This window comes from Lipotes vexillifer, unplaced genomic scaffold (genome assembly GCF_000442215.2).
Source record: "Lipotes vexillifer unplaced genomic scaffold, Lipotes_vexillifer_v1.1 scaffold618, whole genome shotgun sequence".
NCBI lineage: Eukaryota > Metazoa > Chordata > Mammalia > Artiodactyla > Lipotidae > Lipotes > Lipotes vexillifer.
The window spans coordinates 2,746,535-2,767,351 of record NW_006799025.1 but is presented as its reverse complement, the minus strand read 5'-3'; the positions used below and the strand labels follow the sequence as shown (position 1 = coordinate 2,767,351).

The 20,817-nt window shown below is 40.3% G+C and overlaps 1 protein-coding gene across 1 annotated transcript in view; it reads right to left on the bottom strand.

Moving 5' to 3' along the window:
* Window positions 1–8,520: 8,520 nt before the first annotated feature.
* Window positions 8,521–20,817, bottom strand: part of WWTR1 (WW domain containing transcription regulator 1) — a 132,113-nt gene continuing 119,816 nt past the window's right edge. Inside the window, exons 5-7 of the mRNA XM_007471301.1 lie at window positions 15,802–15,935; window positions 14,216–14,328; window positions 8,521–9,268 (exon numbers count right to left, since the gene is read on the bottom strand). Coding sequence (XP_007471363.1) covers window positions 9,084–9,268; window positions 14,216–14,328; window positions 15,802–15,935 — 432 coding nt within the window. The 3' untranslated portion in view covers window positions 8,521–9,083. The remainder of the gene's footprint in view (window positions 9,269–14,215; window positions 14,329–15,801; window positions 15,936–20,817) is intronic.

The window sequence follows — 20,817 nt, the reverse complement described above, 5'->3', positions numbered from 1 at the left end:
AATGCCGAGGCAGAATTCTATAACCCTTGGGGTTAAAAAAAGAAGAAAGAAAAGAAAAGAAGCAAAAAGAAAAGGAAACAGGGGAGAAGAAAAGAAAAGAGAGAAGAAAAGAAATGAGAAAAGAAAGAAAAGAAAGGAAAAGAAAAGGAAAGAAAAGAAAAGCAGGTTCCTAAGCAATCTGCCCCCATGCCTGCCACCAGCTGAGAAGTTGACACTTGCAGAGCATGCGCTCTGAGGCAGACATCAGTCTTGACCTCCATCAAACCCATTTAATCACAACCTGCACCTGGGGGTTAATTATGCTAATATTATCACCCTTAAGTGAGAAGTTAGGAAACTGAGGCATGAAGAGGCTGAGCAAGAGGCCCAAGGTCACAGAGCAAGGCGGTGGCAGAGCTGGCATTAAACCCGGGACACCTGGCTCCAAGCCTGAGCCTCCCTCTGACCCCACCAGGCTCTCCTGCAGGGCACCCGCAAGTGTCAACACCAAGACCGCCCCCTCCCCGCACTCCAGCTCCGCTGCTTTCCGCCGGCCAGGCACAGGTTGAGCTCATTCTCAAGAAAGCGCCAGGAGCTGAGTTCAGTGCAAATGGGCAGCAGGTACTGCAGACAGTGGACTAAAGGATAAAAACATCTGGGAGTTGATGTCAAAGATCTGCTTCGGCAAACGCAGAGATCTCGGCTACTGCTGAACACGCACGTCTTCCCTGTCCAGGCTTCCTCAGGAACGTGACCGGTTCTCTGTTTCAGTGTGTGGCCCCTCCTGGAACAGGGAACGGTGGAGAGCTGGATGCTGCCTGAGACAGTCAGTACGTCAGTACCTGTGCGGCCTTGGGGAAAGCTCCAGGCCTCAGTTTCCTCGCCGGTAAATGAGAGTGATGAGTCAGGCCATTCAAAGTTCCTCTGTAGGAGGAACCAGTTTGCTCTGAATAGCCTATAGCTTATTAAAATCTGGGTCCACAGAGCTTAACTCCTTGGAGAGCTTTTTAAAATCCCAGTGTCCCCTCACACCAGTAAAAATGACCATCACCAAAAAAATCTGTAAACAATAAATGCTGGAGTCGGTGTGGAGAGAAGGGAACCCTCCTACACTGCTGGTGGGAATGTAAGTTGGTGCAGACACTATGGAGAACAGTATGGAGGTTCCTTAAAAAAACTACAAATAGAGCCACCATATGATCCAGCAATCCCACTCCTGGGCATATATCCAGACAAAAGCATAATCTGAAAAGATACGTGCACCTCAATGTTCGTTGCGGCACTATTTACAATATCTAGGACACGGAAGCAACCTAAATGGTACATATATACAATGGAATATTACTCAGCCATAAAAAAGAACAAAATAACGCCATCTGCAGCAACATAGATGGGCCTAGAGATTGTCATACTGAGTGAAGTAAATCAGAGAAAGATAAATATGATGTCACTTATATGTAGAATCTAAAAAAAAATGGTACAGTGAACTTATTTACAACACAGAAATAAGAGTCACAGATGTAGAAAACAAACTTATGGTTACCAAGGGAAGAAGCAGGGAGGAGGGATGAATTGGGAGATTTGGATTGACATGTACACACTACTGTATACAAAATAGATAACTAATAAGGACCTACAGTATAGCACAGGGAATGCTACTCAATACTCTGAAATGGCCTATATAGGAAAAGAATCTAAAAAAGTGTGGATATATGTATATGTATAACTGATTCACTTTGCAGTACAGCAGAAACTAACGCAGCATTGTAAATCAACTATACTCCAATAAAAATTAATTTAAAAAAATCCCAACGTGACCTCCAGAGATACTGATTTAGTTATAGGACATTGGGGCTTCCCTGGTGGCGCAAGTGGTTGAGAGTCCGCCTGCCGATGCAGGGGACACGGGTTCGTGCCCCGGTCTGGGAAGATCCCACATGCCGCGGAGCGGATGGGCCCGTGAGTCGTGGCCGCTGAGACTGCGCGTCCAGAGCCTGTGCTCCGCAACAGGAGAGGCCGCAACAGTGAGAGGCCCGCGTACCACAAAAAAAAAAAAAAAATGGAGATTGAAGCTCAGGCATCAGTGCTTTTTTTCCCTTAAACTCACCAGGTGATTCTAACAAGGAGGCAGTTTTGAGAACCATTGCTCTGGAGTGTTTCCAAACTTGAATATTCACCCAAAATACCTGGTGGGCTTATTCCCACCACAGTTTCTGATTCAGTAGGCTTTGAGGGTGAAGCATTTCTAGTAAGTTCCCAGAAAACACTGATGTTGCTGGCTCAGAGTCTCCACTTTAAGAATTCCAGAAAATTTCACACCCTCTGAAATGGTGTATGCAGTCAGATGAGTAATTTTTACCCCCCATCCTGGAGAGAAAATTCATAGGTTTCATTAGATGCTCAGAGACCTTTGACCTGAGAAAGCAGATGATTTTGCAACTTTTTCCATCTCTGGGCATTGCTGGGCTCTATGATGCCGACATACCGACCAATCCACACTCAGTTTCCCACCCAGAAGTTGCACTCAGGGCATCAGGTTGGGGAAGAGAGAGAGAATTCCCAGTGACTCTTTGGAGCAGAAATAAAACCTCTACGGATAATCATGTTGCCTCATGCCCGTTGATGTTGAGAAAATGAATACTGTGCCATCACAATCAGCCTGCAGATCAGATAAACAACATATCATCAGCATGAATTATCCTTATCCTCTCACCCAAAATGTGGCGTGGGAAGTTCATATATAAAATTTAACATACATGTGTTTTTCAACCTTTCAAAATTTCCATTTTTGTGAAATGTTTTATAATGTACAAGATACATTAGGACATCTATGTATATAATTTACAAATAGAGAAATGAGCAGGCAAGCATACATACCTTGGGGTTCCATGATAGAAAAGTTTAGAGACTACTCATCAGGTGTGGTGGTCCTCAAACTTGAGAGTCCACCAGAATCACCTGGAAGTTTGCTAAATAAATGCAGATTCCCAGCCCTCAGCCTCGTTCAGATTCGGGAAATCAGGGAAAGTCATATTCTACGCTGACATCTTAGGATAATCTGAGGCAGGTGATCCATTGACTCCACTATAAACCTTGCTGTGAGAATGCCTTATTTTTTCCTTTTTTTTTCCTATGCAATTAAAAATAACTTTATTCTCACTCAAAAGCTACAGCTCTTCCTGGCAAGGGATATATAGGCGAGTGCAAAGAAGGTTAACAAAAATATCAGTATTCTGTATGTCCTTCTATTTCCTGCTCTCGCGATGTCCCCCTCCTTCCCCAGCCTCTCCTGGCATTGGTCACCACACGTGACAAAGCCATCTGCTGCCCTCTAATGGCAACTCGGCCCAGCTGATCACTCAGCAAATAATTTCTGAGGCAGGCAGGTTTGGCCATCTTTCCAAAGAATCCAATTTTTCCTAATATTTCCCCGTTGAGGAACACTTTCCTGAAGCCTCTCTAATTCAAGACATAGAAGTGCAAGCAAACAAGTCAATCAAAGATGGCGCCGTCCACAGGAAGAATCTTTGTCTTGCAGTGTGAAAGACAAATTCTCACAAACGTATTCATTCATCCAACAGATGTTCTGAAAATATTTTTGAACAGTGTACCAGGTATGGTTCAAGATGCTAGATGCTAAAGAAAAAGGAATCTCTGCTCTCACAGCACTGACAGGCTAATGGGGGGAGACAGTGACATCTTACTGTTAGATGGCGGTAAATGCTGTTGAGAAAAACGTGGCCTGGGAAGAAGAGAGGGAAAAGCTCACCAGAAAAAGAAGGAAATGAACACTTATTGACCATTTTTGAATTACTGAGTATTCTACATAAGTCACTTCTCTTGATCTTCACCGCTCTCTCATTGTAACCCCATTTTTAAAACTGTAATAGCCAATTTACATGTAAAGAAACTGGAGTTGCACAACCCTAGAAACTTGGCTAAGGCCAGGGTGTTAATTCATAGCCACATGGTACTGACCTTCTTAACTGGTTGTAGGAAGTGAAGCCCAGGGCACATTTGTAAAGGAGACTCTGCCCACACCCGCCCTTCCTCAGCTCCCACACCCAACCTTCTCCAGGACCTTCAGTGCTGCTTGGAATGTTCTGGACTCACTTTTCCCCATTAATCTTTCCCTTGTTCTCATTCTCTGAAGCTCTTATTTTACTCTATGGTAATTCCATAGATGGATTCTCCTAGAGTCCGGGCGTTTAGTGACTGTTAATGTTTGCTAATCCCATAATTTTCTCCATTAACAGCCTAACTAGTCACATCATCATTACCCAGGTAAGATATTTGAGGGGGCCCTTTTTCTGGAAACAGTCTGTAATCTTAATAGTGGAAATATCAGGCCCTCTGGTTGAGCAGAAACGAACATGTTTGTTGAAATGGTGTTATTTATGGGGATTAGAGTCATACTAAAATATCAGTTTCTCATCTTCCTGTCTGTTATAAGTATTGAACTCTCGAAAATGCTATAAGAAAAGAGCGTGTCTTTGTGTGCACGACACAAATCCATCGATCTCCTGTGAGATCTGAAAGATAGAGAACTTTCACTTTTTACTTTATACTTGTTGGTACCAGGTATGAGCCCCCGGTACCTTAAAAGTGATGATGAGGGACTTCCCTGGTGGTTAAGAATCTGCCTGCCTATAAAGCAGAAACTAACACACCATTGTAAAGCAATTATACTCCAATAAAGAGGTTAAAAAAAAAAAGAAAAAGAAAAAGAAAACTCAGAATTGACTGAAATGTATTGGAAGCAGGACATATATTTGAAACTCAATGACTCTGGGCTAGAGATACTATCAACAGTGTTAAGGACATATACAAAATGAATGCTTTGTGTGATTCTCTTTCCATAATACATTGTCTTTTTTAACACTGTATTGTTCAGTGTTTAATTAGATTATATTTTGAAAGCAAAAAACAAAAAGAATCTGCCTGCCAATGCAGGGGACATGGGTCCGATCCCTGGTCCAGGAAGACCCCACATGCCGCGGAGCAACAACTACTGAGCCTGCACTCTAGACCCAGGAGCCACAACTACTGAAGCCTGCATGCCTAGAGCTCGGGCTCCACAACAAGAGAAGCCACTGCAATGAGAGGCTGGCGCACCACAACGAAGAGTAGCCCCCGCTGGCCGCAACTTGAGAAAGACCGCGCACAGCAACGAAGACCCAATGCAGCCAAAAATAAATTTTTTTTAAAATGATGATGAAATACAGCTTTTAAAACGATGCTTGAGACTTAGACTCTGGACCGTGGCTAAGTTGTTTCCACCAGGATCTCTTCTTTCTGTTGTTTAGCTGAATGCTTCTGCTTAAAAACACTCTGCTATTAAGAGTGCCCTCACCCCATAAGGTATCACCACAGCAAGAATCAAGGGACTCAACAGACAGAGAAAATATACTGTCACAAGCCTACACTCAGAATGAATGATGAGCTGTTTTTTAGTTTTGACGAGAAGCCACAGCTCGTTGTTAATAACAGAGGAATGCCTAAGAATCCTGTAGTTCTGATGTCTCAGTCAAACCTGTGAGGGTGTTGGAAGGACTGTGTGATTTAGAAGAAAAAAAATATATATATATACATATATGTATATATAGTTTTTAAAGTCTCAGTGAGTTACTTCAAATAAAGTCTCAATGAGTTACTTCAAATAAAGTAGAAACCAGAATTCTGTGGATATTTAGAATATTTGAAGACCAGGCATTTGAGCCAAAAAAATGTTTGCCTACAAAATTTTATTTCTTTCATTGTCTGCCAGGAGGGTTACGTAAGCCTTTCTTCAGTACCACCCAAAGCCCTCAGTAAAAGGAACACACATAAATAACGACGAGATAAAGGCTCCAAGTGGAAATTCAACTGTATTTATTTTTCTTATACAGAATCAGAGAAGTAAAAACCAGTACCAAACTCCAGTTAAGATGGTTTGATCTGACTGATTTTTCTGCATACTTTCTGTATGTATAGCAATCTAACTTAAAAATAAACACACATATGTCATATTACAAAATGTAGAAATAATTTTTTTAAAAGTTAAAATACTAACACATAAATGATGTAGTGTGTTAGGGAAACGGTCTCTGTCAATCACCCATTTTCCCAATTAAATTAATCTACAATTTCCTTTTAACAGCTTTTGTTTTTCATAAAAGTTGCACTTTCGGAAGTTACTTTCCAATTATGTCATGAGAACACAACTTGTCACTAACAGAACTCACTCCAGATCACCTTCTACAGAGAGCTTTTCTCCCAAGCTGGAGTCAGCAGCATCCCAGCCAGCTAAATGTTTTACTCTGTTTTCATGTATATTGTATAATCAGTGAAAAGAAATGGCATTTCACATCCTAAATTCTATGGTGAAATGCTAACAATCACTAAGATTTCATAGAATTGCAAATAGGTTTTGACAATGTATTTACTTCAAGAAAATGTGTTTTATCAGGGGGAATAAAAACCTTGAAAGATCTCTGAAATTATTTTTCAATTTCAATTTTTAATCTGCCTTTTCTCTGGCAAAATTATTGGATGAAATGTTGAAAGTTATTGATTGATTTAGGACTAAAAAGATGAGATACTGTGGCAGTTCTTTTATAATAAGAAATATAGTATAAATAGCACCTTATCATGAATTCTGCAGGGGTTTTAACACTTACAATAATAGGAAAGAGCCTTTAAAAAGTTGTTCTTACTTTAGATTTCTAGCTTTAGTGTTCTTTAACAAAGGCCATATTTTATGGCCTTAAAAATAACAACAAAAATTATATCTGGCTTCATTTATTAGTAAACATGTAGTCAGGGTCCATATTTAATTCTGGAAAAATAATTGTTATGTTCATTAATAAATGTTCCAACTAATTTCACTAAAAAAATTCTTCTAGTATTTTCTAATGCCACAAGCTTACTAGGAAATTACATCTAAAAATCGATAATGCAAATCATCGATGTTCTAACTGCTTTAAAAAGAGAGGGGTATCTGTTTCTTTTATGTTTAATAACCTGAAAATGAGTCTGTAAAAATATTTTTTAAAAATACAGTAACACTGCTCAGTTTTACTAGGTCCCTTGTTTTTGAGTCTTTTTTTTTTTTTTTTTGCTTTTTCTTAGAAAGAATGTACAATGCTTTTTGCAATTATTGCTAACACAAGAGGAAAAGAAATAGTGTTCCCTCCAATTTAGTAGCAAAAGAAACATCTACCCCCATCTCTCTCAGAGCACTTCAAGAGAGAGAGAAGGAATCAGAGGAACAGAAACCATGGTTCCTTCAGGGGGAAAAAAGTCACTTCATTGTGTTGGAAGCAATGGTAGGTTTATGGTCTTGTCCGCCTACACACTTAACATCAGCGTAGACAGGACAACACTAGCCCTGCCCCTCCTTCTCCCACATAAAGTGCACCGAAGCCTTCTTTTCTGTAGGAGACTGTAGGAGAAAATTGTTGCTTTGCTCTTTGGGGGCACCTCATACCTCCTGCTTGTCTTGCTTTTGGGGCACTATAGCTTGTCTATTTCCATTTCACACCTAACAGCCTTTCCACTATATTCCCTAACTTTCCTACGTCATCTCTGACCTTTACACTTGCTTTCTTTCCAACAAGATAAGATGTATTCTGCCATCTATCTTTTGGTAGATCGAAAAGGATCTCAGATCCCCAGCAAATAAGCCCCTTGGGAATGGAAAGGTTCCTCTCAGAGACCTGCATTATTAATGTCTCTCAAAAAAAGATATTAAATTCATAGATTATAAATAATGTCCGTTCAAAATATTAAACAGTTGAGGACTTCATTGGCAATGCAGGCGGGGTGCATGCCAGGCAAACCCAATGCTCTCTCTCAGTCCTTAAAAGCTAATAAAAAACGGTTTTGGTTACATAAGAGGTATTGAGTACATATTTCATGCCTTTTTATACCAACTGTAGCAAACAAGGTTAGGATAATATACTTAGGAATCAACATTAGTGACTTCAGAAACATGTCTCCACCATACACCCTCAGGGGGCATTTTTTTACATGTCAGTCAGAGATCTGCTTCATCCTTCAAACAGTTTCATAGATAAGATTATTTTAAACCCTTGACATCTTGAAAGAAGCAAAACCGACAAGGCTTTGGAATTTTAAAAGCAACAGCTTACTGTGCGTGCCATCAGGTTGAAAGCTATGTGGTCCTGATGTTTTCAGAACGGTTTCAAAAGACAGAAATACAGATGTCACTGATTTATCAAAAACATTTGATTGCCCTTTGTCATCAGCTACAAAATAATAGTGCTTCATAAAATAAACATTTGAGTTCTAAGCTGCAGTTTAAAAAAAAATCCAACTTGTAATTTTAAAAACCTTTGTTTAATAAATGTTCATAATTAGTACCAAACTGGTCTCTTTCATAAGATCTTAGTGTAGGAGCTGTGACTAATGCTGCTGTTACTCTCCTGCTGGAAGGACTAGCTGGCTAGATGCTGTGCAGTAAAATGCTAAAGGATAAACTACAATAGGACTGTGTGTGCCTTTGTGAATACAGGGTGATAAGAACCAACAGAACCAGCATGGATCCCAGACTACATTGTATTCCAAACAGCAGAATTTTACTATCTGTACAATGATTTTTAAAGCTCAAGTTAAATATTTTTTAAAGCATTTGGTACTAATGTCATCAATACAGTTTTCGAAACTGTAAATCAGGTTGAATTTTGTGTACATTTCCTGGACCGAGCCGCCTGTCAGAAGTCACTGCCTGTGGTCAGCTTTTCATGGTTTATAATCAATTGATGTATAAATTTCAGCTAACACCCATAAAGCTTAGTTATGGGGCAGCAGAAAGGCAAGCAGAGAAGCAATTCTGTGTAATCAGTTCTGCTGAAACAATTCTGCATAACCCATCACAGGAAGGTAGGCTTGCAGAAGATGAAAATAGAATGTTTATTTATGTTTAACTTACGTTACTGTCAATCAACTCCAGGCAATGATTAAACTGGCCACAAGGAAAGGAGGGAGCATGCGTCACGGAGGCAGTAAGCGGCACACCTGCAGACTTGCTCTGCTCCATCGCTTTTTCCAAGAGGCCCAGGAAATGTCAGGTCACGGCTGCATCCAAGCTACAATGGTACTGATTACAGCCAGGTTAGAAAAGGCTCGCTTTTGTTCAGAGCAGATTCTACATCATTGAAGAGGGGGATCAGATCTTCAGATTCCAAAGTTCCTAGATCAACATTAGTTCCCGGAAGACAGTCAAGAAAATCAGGGAAACGGGTCTGCTGAGGGTTGATGTTCATGGGTGCCTGTCCTGCATTTTCTCCTATAACAGAATGAAATGAAACCATTTTAATTCTTTTTTAGAGCTCTTGAAAGAGGGACAAATTCAAGCGTCAACATAACTCTCATCTTCATTTCCGCTGTGTCTACATTCCACCAGAAGATTTTATTGCTGCAGGCCTAAAATATTTCATCTCTGTGCAAAATTTCAGCTACCACATTATTGAAACTGAATTGGAGATGCTCACTCCTAAGAGATGCAGAGATGCCAGGTGAACCTTTAATTGTTCTGGGTAGACATTGTACAGAATGGGTAAATCCAGGGAAACAGGAAAGGAGCAAATGAGGGTGCTGTGGATCTGACCTACAATCAATGACTTCCCATGACAACGGCATGAAGAGCTGGTTTGAGTAGAGAGGCCCTGCCTGTCATAAAAACCTTATCACAGGGCTTCCCTGGTGGCGCAGTGGTTAAGAGTACGCCTGCCGATGCAGGGGACTCGGGTTCGTGCCCCAGTCCGGGAAGATCCCACATGCCGTGGAGCGGCTGGGCCCGTGAGCCATGGCCGCTGGGCCTGCGCGTCCGCAGCCTGTGCTCCGCAGCGGAAGAGGCCACAACAGTGAGAGGCCCGTGTACCGCAAAAAAAAAAAAAAAAAAAAAAAAAAAAAAACCTTATCACAGAGCTATAATCCAATGATTTAACTGTAAGCTCAAATTTGCCCACATCATCCCTCTTTATGTTCAAAGAGAGTAGTGAGGAGTTTCTTTTAACCACGTTGTTAAAAAGCTATCTTCATTGATGACTCTAGGAGTCATTTTCAAAGTATTTTAGAGAGTGGGTGCTGCAGTTCACCCCCCTCACTCCACACACATACATACAGCCCGCAAATATCTACGCTTCTCACAATGCATATGAGTCACAATGCATGGGAGCTTACTAAGGTACTGAGAAATCTTGTAATAAGGAAGTCGGATATATTTTGCTTAAGCCACTATGACCTAAAGCCATTTTATCATCGAATGCAATTTTGGCAGAATTTATATCCTAATAGAACTAGAGTCTATAGAACCTAGTTGAGAGAATGCTGTTCCAGAGGAAAGTTAAGTGTCTGGCATATAACATGTGGAATACATGTTCTTCATGAATGATAGTATAGGAGAAAACGTACAGACAATTGTGCCAGGAGACGGAGCTTTTTAGCTGTGTAACCTTATTTAGACACACTTCACCTGTCTGAAATCGGGATTATAGCACCTTCACAAATTGGAGTTAGGTGCCATATAATATCTGCCACACACCAATGGCTCTGGGCTTCTTTCATACGTACACACTTAGGAAAACACAAAAAACACATTGCTTGTTGATTGTCCTGAGAGAAAGAAAAACCTGGGAACTCAATCACAGTTAATGACATAATAGCAGAGCAACTGGCTTATTCCAAGAACCCCAACCAATTTTCTGAAGGGATAAAATACACCTCACAGTCTGAGGTGCATTGAAAACTATGGCCAGCGTTCACCATGGAATCACTTTTAAGAAACTTATTACATTAGCTTTTGTGCCCTACAAGTACGGTAGCCTTCCTGAAAAGGCTGCTTAGGAATTTCACTATTCTGAGCAAAACAGGAGACAACTCATTTTAACCATATGCATTTTCCAAGGAGAAAAATTACATTTTTCTGAGTGATGAGGGAAAAATACTCAAACTTGCATTTTGGTGATAGTAAAACTTGATGGCTTTTCTATAACTCATAAAACATCAATGACTCTTAGGACTATTTTATAGGATTTTCATTGCAAAAGGCAGTATTTTAAAAGTTAAATCGAGTTCAACATGACCTCAATGCTGTTGTGTTACTGGCTTGAAAAACAACATTAGTTTAGAAAAGAAAATCCAAAATAACTTTTTTCTACCCACTAGAGTGTAACAAATGGAAATGAGGCTTAAAAAAATTATCTGCCCTGAAAAATCAGCTGATCTAAAGTGCTGGATGTCTTTTTTTTCTTCATCTCCAGTTAGAATTATTCATCTCTACTGATTTCCCATTTTAACTTTTTAGTAAGTCAAGAATTCATTTTTTTAACCAAATAATATCTCTCTGTTTTAAAGAATTCCTCTTATCCTTTCTCCTCGGGCATGGAAAGCACGAGGAGACTAGTTAAGGTTCTTCAATAAGGTTAACAATCTTAAAATCTCTCTCTTTGGAGCAACTCTGCAACCTCGTAGGAATTTTTTGGGTCTTTGCAGTTTTATCCACTTAAAAAGTGGGACATATTGCACAACACGGGGAATATAGCCAATATTTTACAATAACTATAAATGGAGTATAACCTTTAAAAATTGTGAATCACTGTATTGTACACCTGTAACTTATATAATATTATAAGGAAACTATACCTCAATTAAAGTATAAAGGATGCATATCTGCATAGATAATAAAAATGAATGAATGAATGAGTGAAAAGTGGGACAGACAAAAAACAACAAGCAATTCTTAAAAGGGTGTGATTATTGCAGAATATTCTGGAAGGTGGATGACTTCCAGCCTTTGCTCCTGTTATTCCCTCTACTCTATCCTCACACCATGTCCAGCTGTTGTTTCCATGTGTATTTTGCAAAGGGAGTGTTCAGCTGGCTTGTTCCCATTCAGCATGTGGTCGGCATGTGATCAGTGCGTCTACTAGATCTTTGCCAGCCACACTTGAGCTCAGCTTTTCCTCATCTTGTTCCTGAAAAACTAATCACATTTCTCCCCTTGGGGGGGTTTATGCCCACTCCCTATAAAGGCTTCACAGACATGACCCTAAACCCAACGGGCTGACACTCACTACACCCGGTTAACCTGGAACCCTAACATTTAACAAGACCAACATGTACATTACTTCATCCTTCTTAGAAGGAGCAGAGAAGACAACTTTGTGCCGAGCTCTGTGACCTCATGAGCCCTCACAACCCTACAAGATGAGCACATTACTCCTACTTTATAGGTGAGAACTCTGAGGCCCCTGGGAGGTTATGTCACTTACCCAAAGTCATTACTAAGAAGCAGAGAAGCAAAGATCCAGCTCAGGTTGCCTGACTGCAAAGACTACGCTCTTTTCAGGACACCACTTAATTCTGCATTTTGGCTTCTCCGCTCAATGTCATTTTTAAAAGCCATAGAATAGAATCCATCTTCTTTTATTTTTAAATGTCAAGCTTGGATTTAGATCTCCTGAGTCATTTCTTATTTAACTTTGCTTTTTATCTTTACTGGCTTCCCAGTGTTTAAAAGATGAAAGCAAACACTTATTAAACATAGGAAGGAGACACTTCATCAGGCAGGTCTGAAGAGGGCAAGATAAATCTCACACCGAAAAATAAAGAGAGGGATGAAGAGAGGGAGGGAGGGAGGGAAGCAGCAAGGGAGGGAGAAGGCTGAAGTAATAAATTGAAGAATAACAAAACAAACAGTTCAAACTATTCCTGTGTGACTCCTCACAAGACAGTCTGTGCAATTCTCTCAACAAGTAGATGACGGGCTGCACGGAGAGCCCGGAACAGCCGCTCCAACCTTCTGGCCGAGTTTGACTTTTGTCTGACCAATTGTTTAGTTTTAGAGCACAAAGTGCAGTCATCGAGGAGCAGAGGGTGACAAACACGGGCGCTCTGGACAACGGCACTGGGGAAAGCAATCATTTCATCACAGAACGATTTTCTTTCAACAGTGAGGATGGAGGAGAAACTCGCATGAACAGCTCCAAAGAGGGGATACATCAGCTATCATTTAATTTTTTTAAGTCCATTTTCAGGGTGTTATTTTTTAATTGAAGTCTAGTTGATTTACAATGTTGTGTTGGTTTCAGGTGTGCAGCAAAGTGATTCAGTTGTACATCTGTAGATGTAGATACAGATATAGGTATAGATACAGATATTTATATAGATATAGATATTTATATAGATATTCTTTTTCAGTTTTTTTTCTATTATAGGTTATTTCAAGATATTGAATATAGTTCCCTGTGCTATACAGTAGGTCCTTGTTGTTAGCTGTCATTTAATTTTGGTTTCAGAATATCTTCTGGGAATTTAGGACTTTGATAATTAAGTCTAGACCAAATTTGGAGGCATCGCTCCTAGAGAAATGGTGAAAAGGAGGTAACCGGGAAGCCAGCTGAGGCCTAGCCTGAAAGCAGGGCAGGCCAGGAACCATGTTAAATTTAACTGCTGAGGGAGGACACTGTTACCATGTTAGGATTTGGAGCTGACATTTTAGAATCCTCTGAGTTGCTTAACTTTCCAAATGCCCACTGCCAATTACTTCCCAAATGCAGTTAATGACATGAAAAAATTTGCATACTGGTGGCCTGTACATTACAACCAAAAGCTAGAAAAGCATAAATATTCCATTGTGGAAGAATGGCAAAGCAGACAGTGGTATGTTAATGCAATTGTGAGGAAAGGGCTATATGAAGCAAGGACAAGCAAAAGGAAGGAAGGGAGGGAGGGAGGGAGAGAGGAAAAAAGCAGAAACTAAAATCCTGTGCCCATATATAAAACTATATTTGTATAAACTATGGGGAAGTGTCTAGAGTTTATTAATAGTGCCTGGCTTCGAGTGGCTTTTCAGCTGTAAGTTTATGTTGTTGCTGAGGTTAAGTGTCTCTCGTTGGATTTTAGAATTGAGAGGACTAGGGAACTTCCTTTTGGCGGTCCAGTGGTTAAGGCTCCGCCTCTGTGCTGGGAAAGAGGCAGGGAGACTGAAGGTTAGTGAAAGTCCGCAGCCACAAGCAAATCTTTGACACATGCAGATATAGAAAGAGTTTGGAGGAGGGAAGGGAAGAGGAAAATGGAGCCAGAGGGGGAGGGTGTGGAAAGGTAGACTGCCTGGAGAGAAAAGGTGTGGCCTCAAAAAAAAAAAAAAAAAAAAAAAAAACGAATTGAGAAGACTACAGAGACGATTTAAAAGTGCAAACCCACTGCAGGGCCTCGCAGACTTGGCTCCTACCTGTGTCCATCTCATCCACGTTGCTGAGGAAGTCCTCCGGAGTCGTTGGGACACTGTAGCACCCTAATCCCAGGCCGCTGTCGGTGCTCTGCTCCCTTGAATGATATGGCCCCCTGCAGAGCAAAAGACGGAAAGAAATTTCAAAATTAAAATACAGTCATGAAGACCCTCAACTAGTGTAGTTCTGTCACCCTGCCCAATCTTCAGATAACAAAGGGAGGTGGACTTTGCACTTCCTTTTAATTTTGAAACATATATCCCTGTGTCAATTAAATTTATAAATTGTAAGCAAAAAAAAAACCTGGCCATTCATACTGAATTGACACTGATTCCCTTTTCATCTCAAAATAACAATTTGAACACCGTTCTACATACAGAGAATGATACCATTTACGTACATTTTTTCAAAACCGAAAACGATGTTGAATATTGTTTCTGGATACAGGCATTAACAGGCAATAAGAAATATAAAAATACGTGTGATGAAAAAAGAAAAAAAAAATGTGTGTGATGACTACACATAAATTTCCAAATAGTGGCTACCACTAGGGAGGGAAGACGGGAAAGAAATGGATTTCAGTGGTGGTGGGGAAGGGTTTAAGTATTAATTGTAATACTTATTCAAAAAAAAAAAAGATCTATGGAGATATGCAAAATGTGGGAGTTGGGTACACGGGTAAATCTTAAGTTATTCTTTATACTCTTCTGTACGTTTCAAGTACTTTTAAATCAATCATTTAAAAACGCCTTTCTTTCATTATTTCCCTTACTGTTTGTTTTCATCTCTCTCTCTATTTTTAATAACTTTCATAACTGTACTAGCTTGTTTGCCAGAAGACTCCACAAGGGCAGAAAAGACACAGGAAATAGAAAACTGCCTTTTATTTGGGTTTAAAAGGCTACAATTAAGGTGGACGACTTCTACTCACGAAGATATTTCTGGTTCAATCACCTTTTCCTTCTGCTCATATATCTCATATTTTAAAACAACACCTCTTTGTTTTAATTAAAATTTTAAATTGTGAAATAATTTTAGACTCACACAGAAGATGTAAAAAGAGTACAGAGTTCCTGTGCATCCTGTACCCAGCTTCCCCAAGGACATGGTACACACCATAGTACAGTGATCAACACCAGGAATTGACAATGTATAATACTATTAACTAAACTATAGACCTTATTCACATTTTGCCACAAACATCACCTCTTAATTGTTTTGCTCCCTTATTTGCCATATGACATGCTTTTATCCCCTGTTGGCTACATAAAACCACAAGATTCTTCTAAATAATTACTATACAACACCATCCCATTGAAAACGTTAAGTTCATCCCCATTTTCAAATTATTGACTAGGGGTTTACTCCATGCCATAGCACCAATTTTTGAATTTGAGATTTAAAAAAAAAACGTAGATGACATCTTCCTCCACTTTTTTTTTTCTGCCACCTCCCTCCACACCCTCCCTCTATACTAACCCCATCCTCCAAGCTCCCCAACTTTTCCCAACATAAACAAAGATCTGTTATACTGTAAACCACATAATAAAAGAAAGCAAAAATAAGTGGCCCTAAAATGTTGACTTACCCATTGAGGAAAGGATCCGAGCTATTATTAGTGATGGATCTCATGTCTGGAGTCATGGCGGGTGGGTTGACAGCAGCCTGAACCGTGGCTATAGTCTCGGCTTCCATGGGGAGCTGTCTACAGAGGGCGGCTTCCTACAGAGAGGTGACAGTCCGAGGGAGAGGCAACAGTGATTCATTCATTGTCATAAGGATCGGGGCAAAGGATGCTTCGCATAAAAACTTTTCACCAAACACAAAAGCGCTTTACGTTTATTCCTCATACGTCAAAATCATCAGGAAATCATTAGTGTTCTTTCTCTGAAGAAATCTTATAGATATAAGTCACTTTCTCACATTCACAAAGTTAATGAGAAGCTCATGTAATATTTGCCCTCAAGGCACTTACATAGCAACTATCTAACCCATCCAATTGCTTAAAATACCCAAATCAGGGCTTCCCTGGTGGCGCAGTGGTTGAGCGTCCGCCTGCCGATGCAGAGGACGCGGGTTCGTGCCCCGGTCCCGGAAGATCCCACATGCCGCGGAACGGCTGGGCCCGTGAGCCATGGCCGCTGAGCCTGCGCGTCCGGAGCCTGTGCTCCGCAACGGGAGAGGCCACAGCAGTGAGAGGCCCATGTACCCGCCCCCACAAAAAAAAACCCAAATCATATAAGGGCCTCTCAAGACACTTTCTCAGAGACAAGGTTATTTTTACCCCAGGTGCTCTGACCAAATCTAAGTCAATCAAAGCAGGTGTACCTCTCTGGACTAGCAGGTACATTCTGGTCTTTCCTGCTTATAGGCCAGGAAAGCAGTGGGATTACAGAGTTCTGGCTCTGCATTAAGTCACATCTGGCAGTTTTATATCAATAACCAGGAGAGCAGAACAACCAGTTTAAAAGCTTGTTAGTCAATCAGTTTTTCTATTTTACTAATTATTTTGTTGACTAAAATGGCTGAAGTTTGGGGAACCATGCAGATCCAATCCAAATCCCACTGACGATTAACTGTTCGATAGCACATGGATTTCATTAGCAAAAATTAAAACACTAGCATTTTTTTTAAGCTAGCATTACTTTGCCAAGGAGAGTCAATCCAAAAGGTTACAAATCTGACTGCAATTACTTTCTCTAGATATAACCTCTAGGGAGTCTCTCCCATTTTGACAAACATGACCAGACATCAAATTCCTTTCAAATTTGCTGCTGTTTCCAGAGAATAATACTTTTATATATTTATACATGCATCCAAAACCAAAGTTAGGCCCTCGGCATATTTATGCCTATCAGTTTCCCACTATGCAGGCTGAATCACTGGTCTCACCATCCCTCAAACCCCAAAACCATGGCTACAATGGCAAACAGAATATTTAGACCATCTAAGCTACAGTGTCTGTGTTAGATCCCTTCCAGCCCTGACACACAATGATTTTAGAGAGTAACTGCTGTCTAGACAAGTCTAGTGAAATCATCGGCCATAAAAACTTTCGGTTACTAGAGTTCACTATTACTGTTCCGAGGAGTTATGGTAGCATAACTCTTTTAAACCATGAAGACCTGACTGATAAGAAACTGCATTGTTAACTTATACTGAAATAAATACCCCGTCTAGATAGGGCTCTTGGTTCACCTCTGCTCATTTGGATTGCAAATAATCAAATACTTAACTAACAAATTTTATTCAGTAATCTGTAAAAAGCAAACCAAAAAATGGAGTTTTTTTTTTTAAAGGGGGATTTTAATCTCAATCTTGGAAGTACCTTCTCACTAAATCTAGAAAAACTGAATTATTTCCTATAGTTGTTTTTATGTGGTAGGCAGTGTGCATTAGAAATCTTATGTTCCAACCAAAGCTTACCCGGAGGCCTCACACACAAGAATAACAGGGAATTGGACCTGGTGTGAAGAGCACAGAGGCCACCAACCTCTCAAACAGACTCATACACACAAACCACAGTCTGAAAACAGCTAGTCAATGATATAATTTCTAGTCCTTTATAAACTGTAAATACAAAGATCCTTTGGGGAATAACCTTCATTATCCAAAAAATCAACTGTAACTAGAATATTCCAATTCTCCAAACTTTCTGAATAAATGTGGAGTGTACCCCTAAACGGATACCCATTTAAACATACAGCTTGAAGAGATTGCTGCATTTCTTTACATGTGACACAATTTTATCACCATATATCTTAAGAACACTAGTTGAATTCGCAGTTTCCAGGTGGTCTGCATTTAAACATAATAAGAATCATTTCTGGAACTTCACTGGGGAAAAAAATATAGATACAATGTATATATGAATTATTTGTCATCTCTAATGATATATCATATGAAAATAAAATGTTTAAATTATAAGAAAAATATCTAGTTTCTGATATTTTAAGCTTTCCTCTTCATTTAAATTACTCCTGGAATAGGTCAAATAGATACAATATGCATTTTAAAAGAATGCTTGTGTGTGGCTAAATATATAAATGAAATTCAAAAGAACTATTTATAATAACCAAAGCTGGAAGAACCTATACTATTATATATCAGGGAAAATGTTTCATGGTGCCATTTCACATCTGTCCCCTCTATTTAAAATGAGAGATAACTGAAGTTCCATTCCTCAGCATCGATGTTTCCCTCACTACTTTGAGGACTTGACCCCCACGGCATCATGAGAGGCAATGCTCTGTTCTGCCTGTAGGGGGCTCGCACTATCATTTTCGCCTCCGAGTGACTAACTTGGGAGAGAGAATACAGAAAAGGTGTTGAATATACCTGAAAACTAACTTTGCAATATAAATTAGGCCAGTCTGAGTTAGAAACTCTTCCGAGGGGGCAACATTTTCTTCGAGATTATTCTAAGATTATTCTTAAGTCACAGCAGCCACTGTGAAGGTTATGTTGGCCCCTGGCTCTAAACGCACCTGCTCCCTATCCCACCTGGACGGTGGCCCACAAAGCCTGCCTGACAGCCCTGTACCCGTCTCCTCCTTTGTCTCGGAAAGGACCCCCTCACTCCTTCACTCCTTTCCCACAGCTCCTCCCACTTCTGGCATCTGCTCCAACTGTTCGTTCTGCTTGGAACACTCTCCTCAGATCTTCCTGAAGTTCACTCCCTCATTGATGTCTGTCTCAACAGATGCCATCTCGTCAGAGATTACATTCAGTGCTCTTGATGGCAACTTATATATTTACTGTCTGCTTTCTCTTTAGAGTGTAAAGAGAGGAAAGGGATCTTATTTGTCATGTTCACTTCTGTATCCCCACTGTGTATAACAACCCAGGCATATAGTGGGCACTTGATAAATATTCACTCGATGAAGAAATGAAAAATATTGCTGGAATTCAAATGGAAATATTTTAAATTATAATTAATAATAAAAGGAAAAATTAACTAAGATCATTCAATTCTCATCTTCAACCACAAGTATGAGTAAAACAACAGTCTACTGTATAGATCCCAACTAGCCAGGCTCAAACTCCATCCTAATGAAATGATCCCATGGTGTTTCTCCTGCTCCCAACACAGGAGATGGGCAGGAGGGCAGAGTGGTCAGAAGCAGGGATTCCAGGGCCAAATGCTTGGATTTGAACCCTGGCCATGCCATCTCCCAGCCAGTTATCTAATTTCTTTGTTCCTCATTGGTAAAGTGAGGATAATAATAGCATCCACCCAATAGGGCAGCTGTGGTGATAAAATGAGGTAACACATATAGGGTACTTAGAGCAGTGCTGGCACATGAGATCACTTAATAAATAATACTTAATAAATAAGTATTATTATCGTCTTATGTTCTGTATTCCAATCCCAGAAAACAAAACAAAAATAAACAATCTTAAAAGTCACACTATCCACTTTGAGTGGTCTGACACCTTTTCCTGGTCAACTTTCACCTTGGAAGGATTACACCAAATGTGAAATTCATCATGAGTTGGCAAGGCTCAGAATTTAACTTTTTAAAAATTTTACCAAGGAGAGGTTTGTAAACCTTTTTGTATAACATAAAATTGATTTTTAATATAAGTGGAGAATGGTGAGAAATTTCATTTCACTCAATTATGTTTTATAATATAATAGTTCCATATTTAGATTTTTTTTTTTTTTTTTGCCACACTGCATGGCATGTGGAACTTCCCCAACCAGGGATGGACCCTGCACCCCCTGCAGTGGAAGTTTGGAGTCTTAACCACTGGACCACCAGGGAAATCCCCATATTTAGAATTTTTGAAGGTCTAGCCTTTTTTGAATGAAAACAGTTTCCTATTTCTGTTCATAAATTGAAATAGTAATACAAAATCTAAGGTTTGGAAATAAAAGAACTAACCTCACTAACACGTCCCCATCCAAAGAAAGCAGGATTTTTATTTTAAAAAGAAAAAAAAAAAAGAAACTAAATTTAAGTATAAAATTAAACCCCAGACGCAGTATGATTTTGGCTGCCACGTGACCTCCGCTGCCCTTGCCCGGGCAGAAATGAAAGGCAAACACCTGACTTTAGTCTGACCAAGATGAGGGAGTCAAGACTGAAGGAGAAGCGGAAGCAAAGGCTGCAGATGGGGCACTGGACTAAGTGAACTGACGTGGAAACAGGGGGACAGTTGAACAAGGCTGGTCTAGGACAAGACTTAGGTCTCCAACTCAGAGCTGGCAGTGCAACTGCCCTAACCCTGTGCTCCCTCCCCAGCTCCCCCCGGTGCAGGCAGGATAACACACGCTAAGCTGGAGGCACACCTGAGCCCCTTTGGTCTGTCTCATCTCCCACCTCCACTCCAGTTCAGCAAGATCCTTTCCCAGTGTCCCTTCCACTCCCACCCACCCTATCCTCCCAAACAAGGCTTCAGTTTCCTGAAGTCCTCGGTACTTTGGGTCCCTCTTCATCAAGACATATCCCCCCACCCTTAGGGGTTCTGTTACATCACCTTTCGCAGGATGCCTTCCCTGACAGCCATAACCACAGCAAACCACCACCTGCCCCTTTCCCACCCCTGAAGTCCAAAATAACGCATCCAGCTGGGGTCTGAAACTCCATGTCTCACAGTA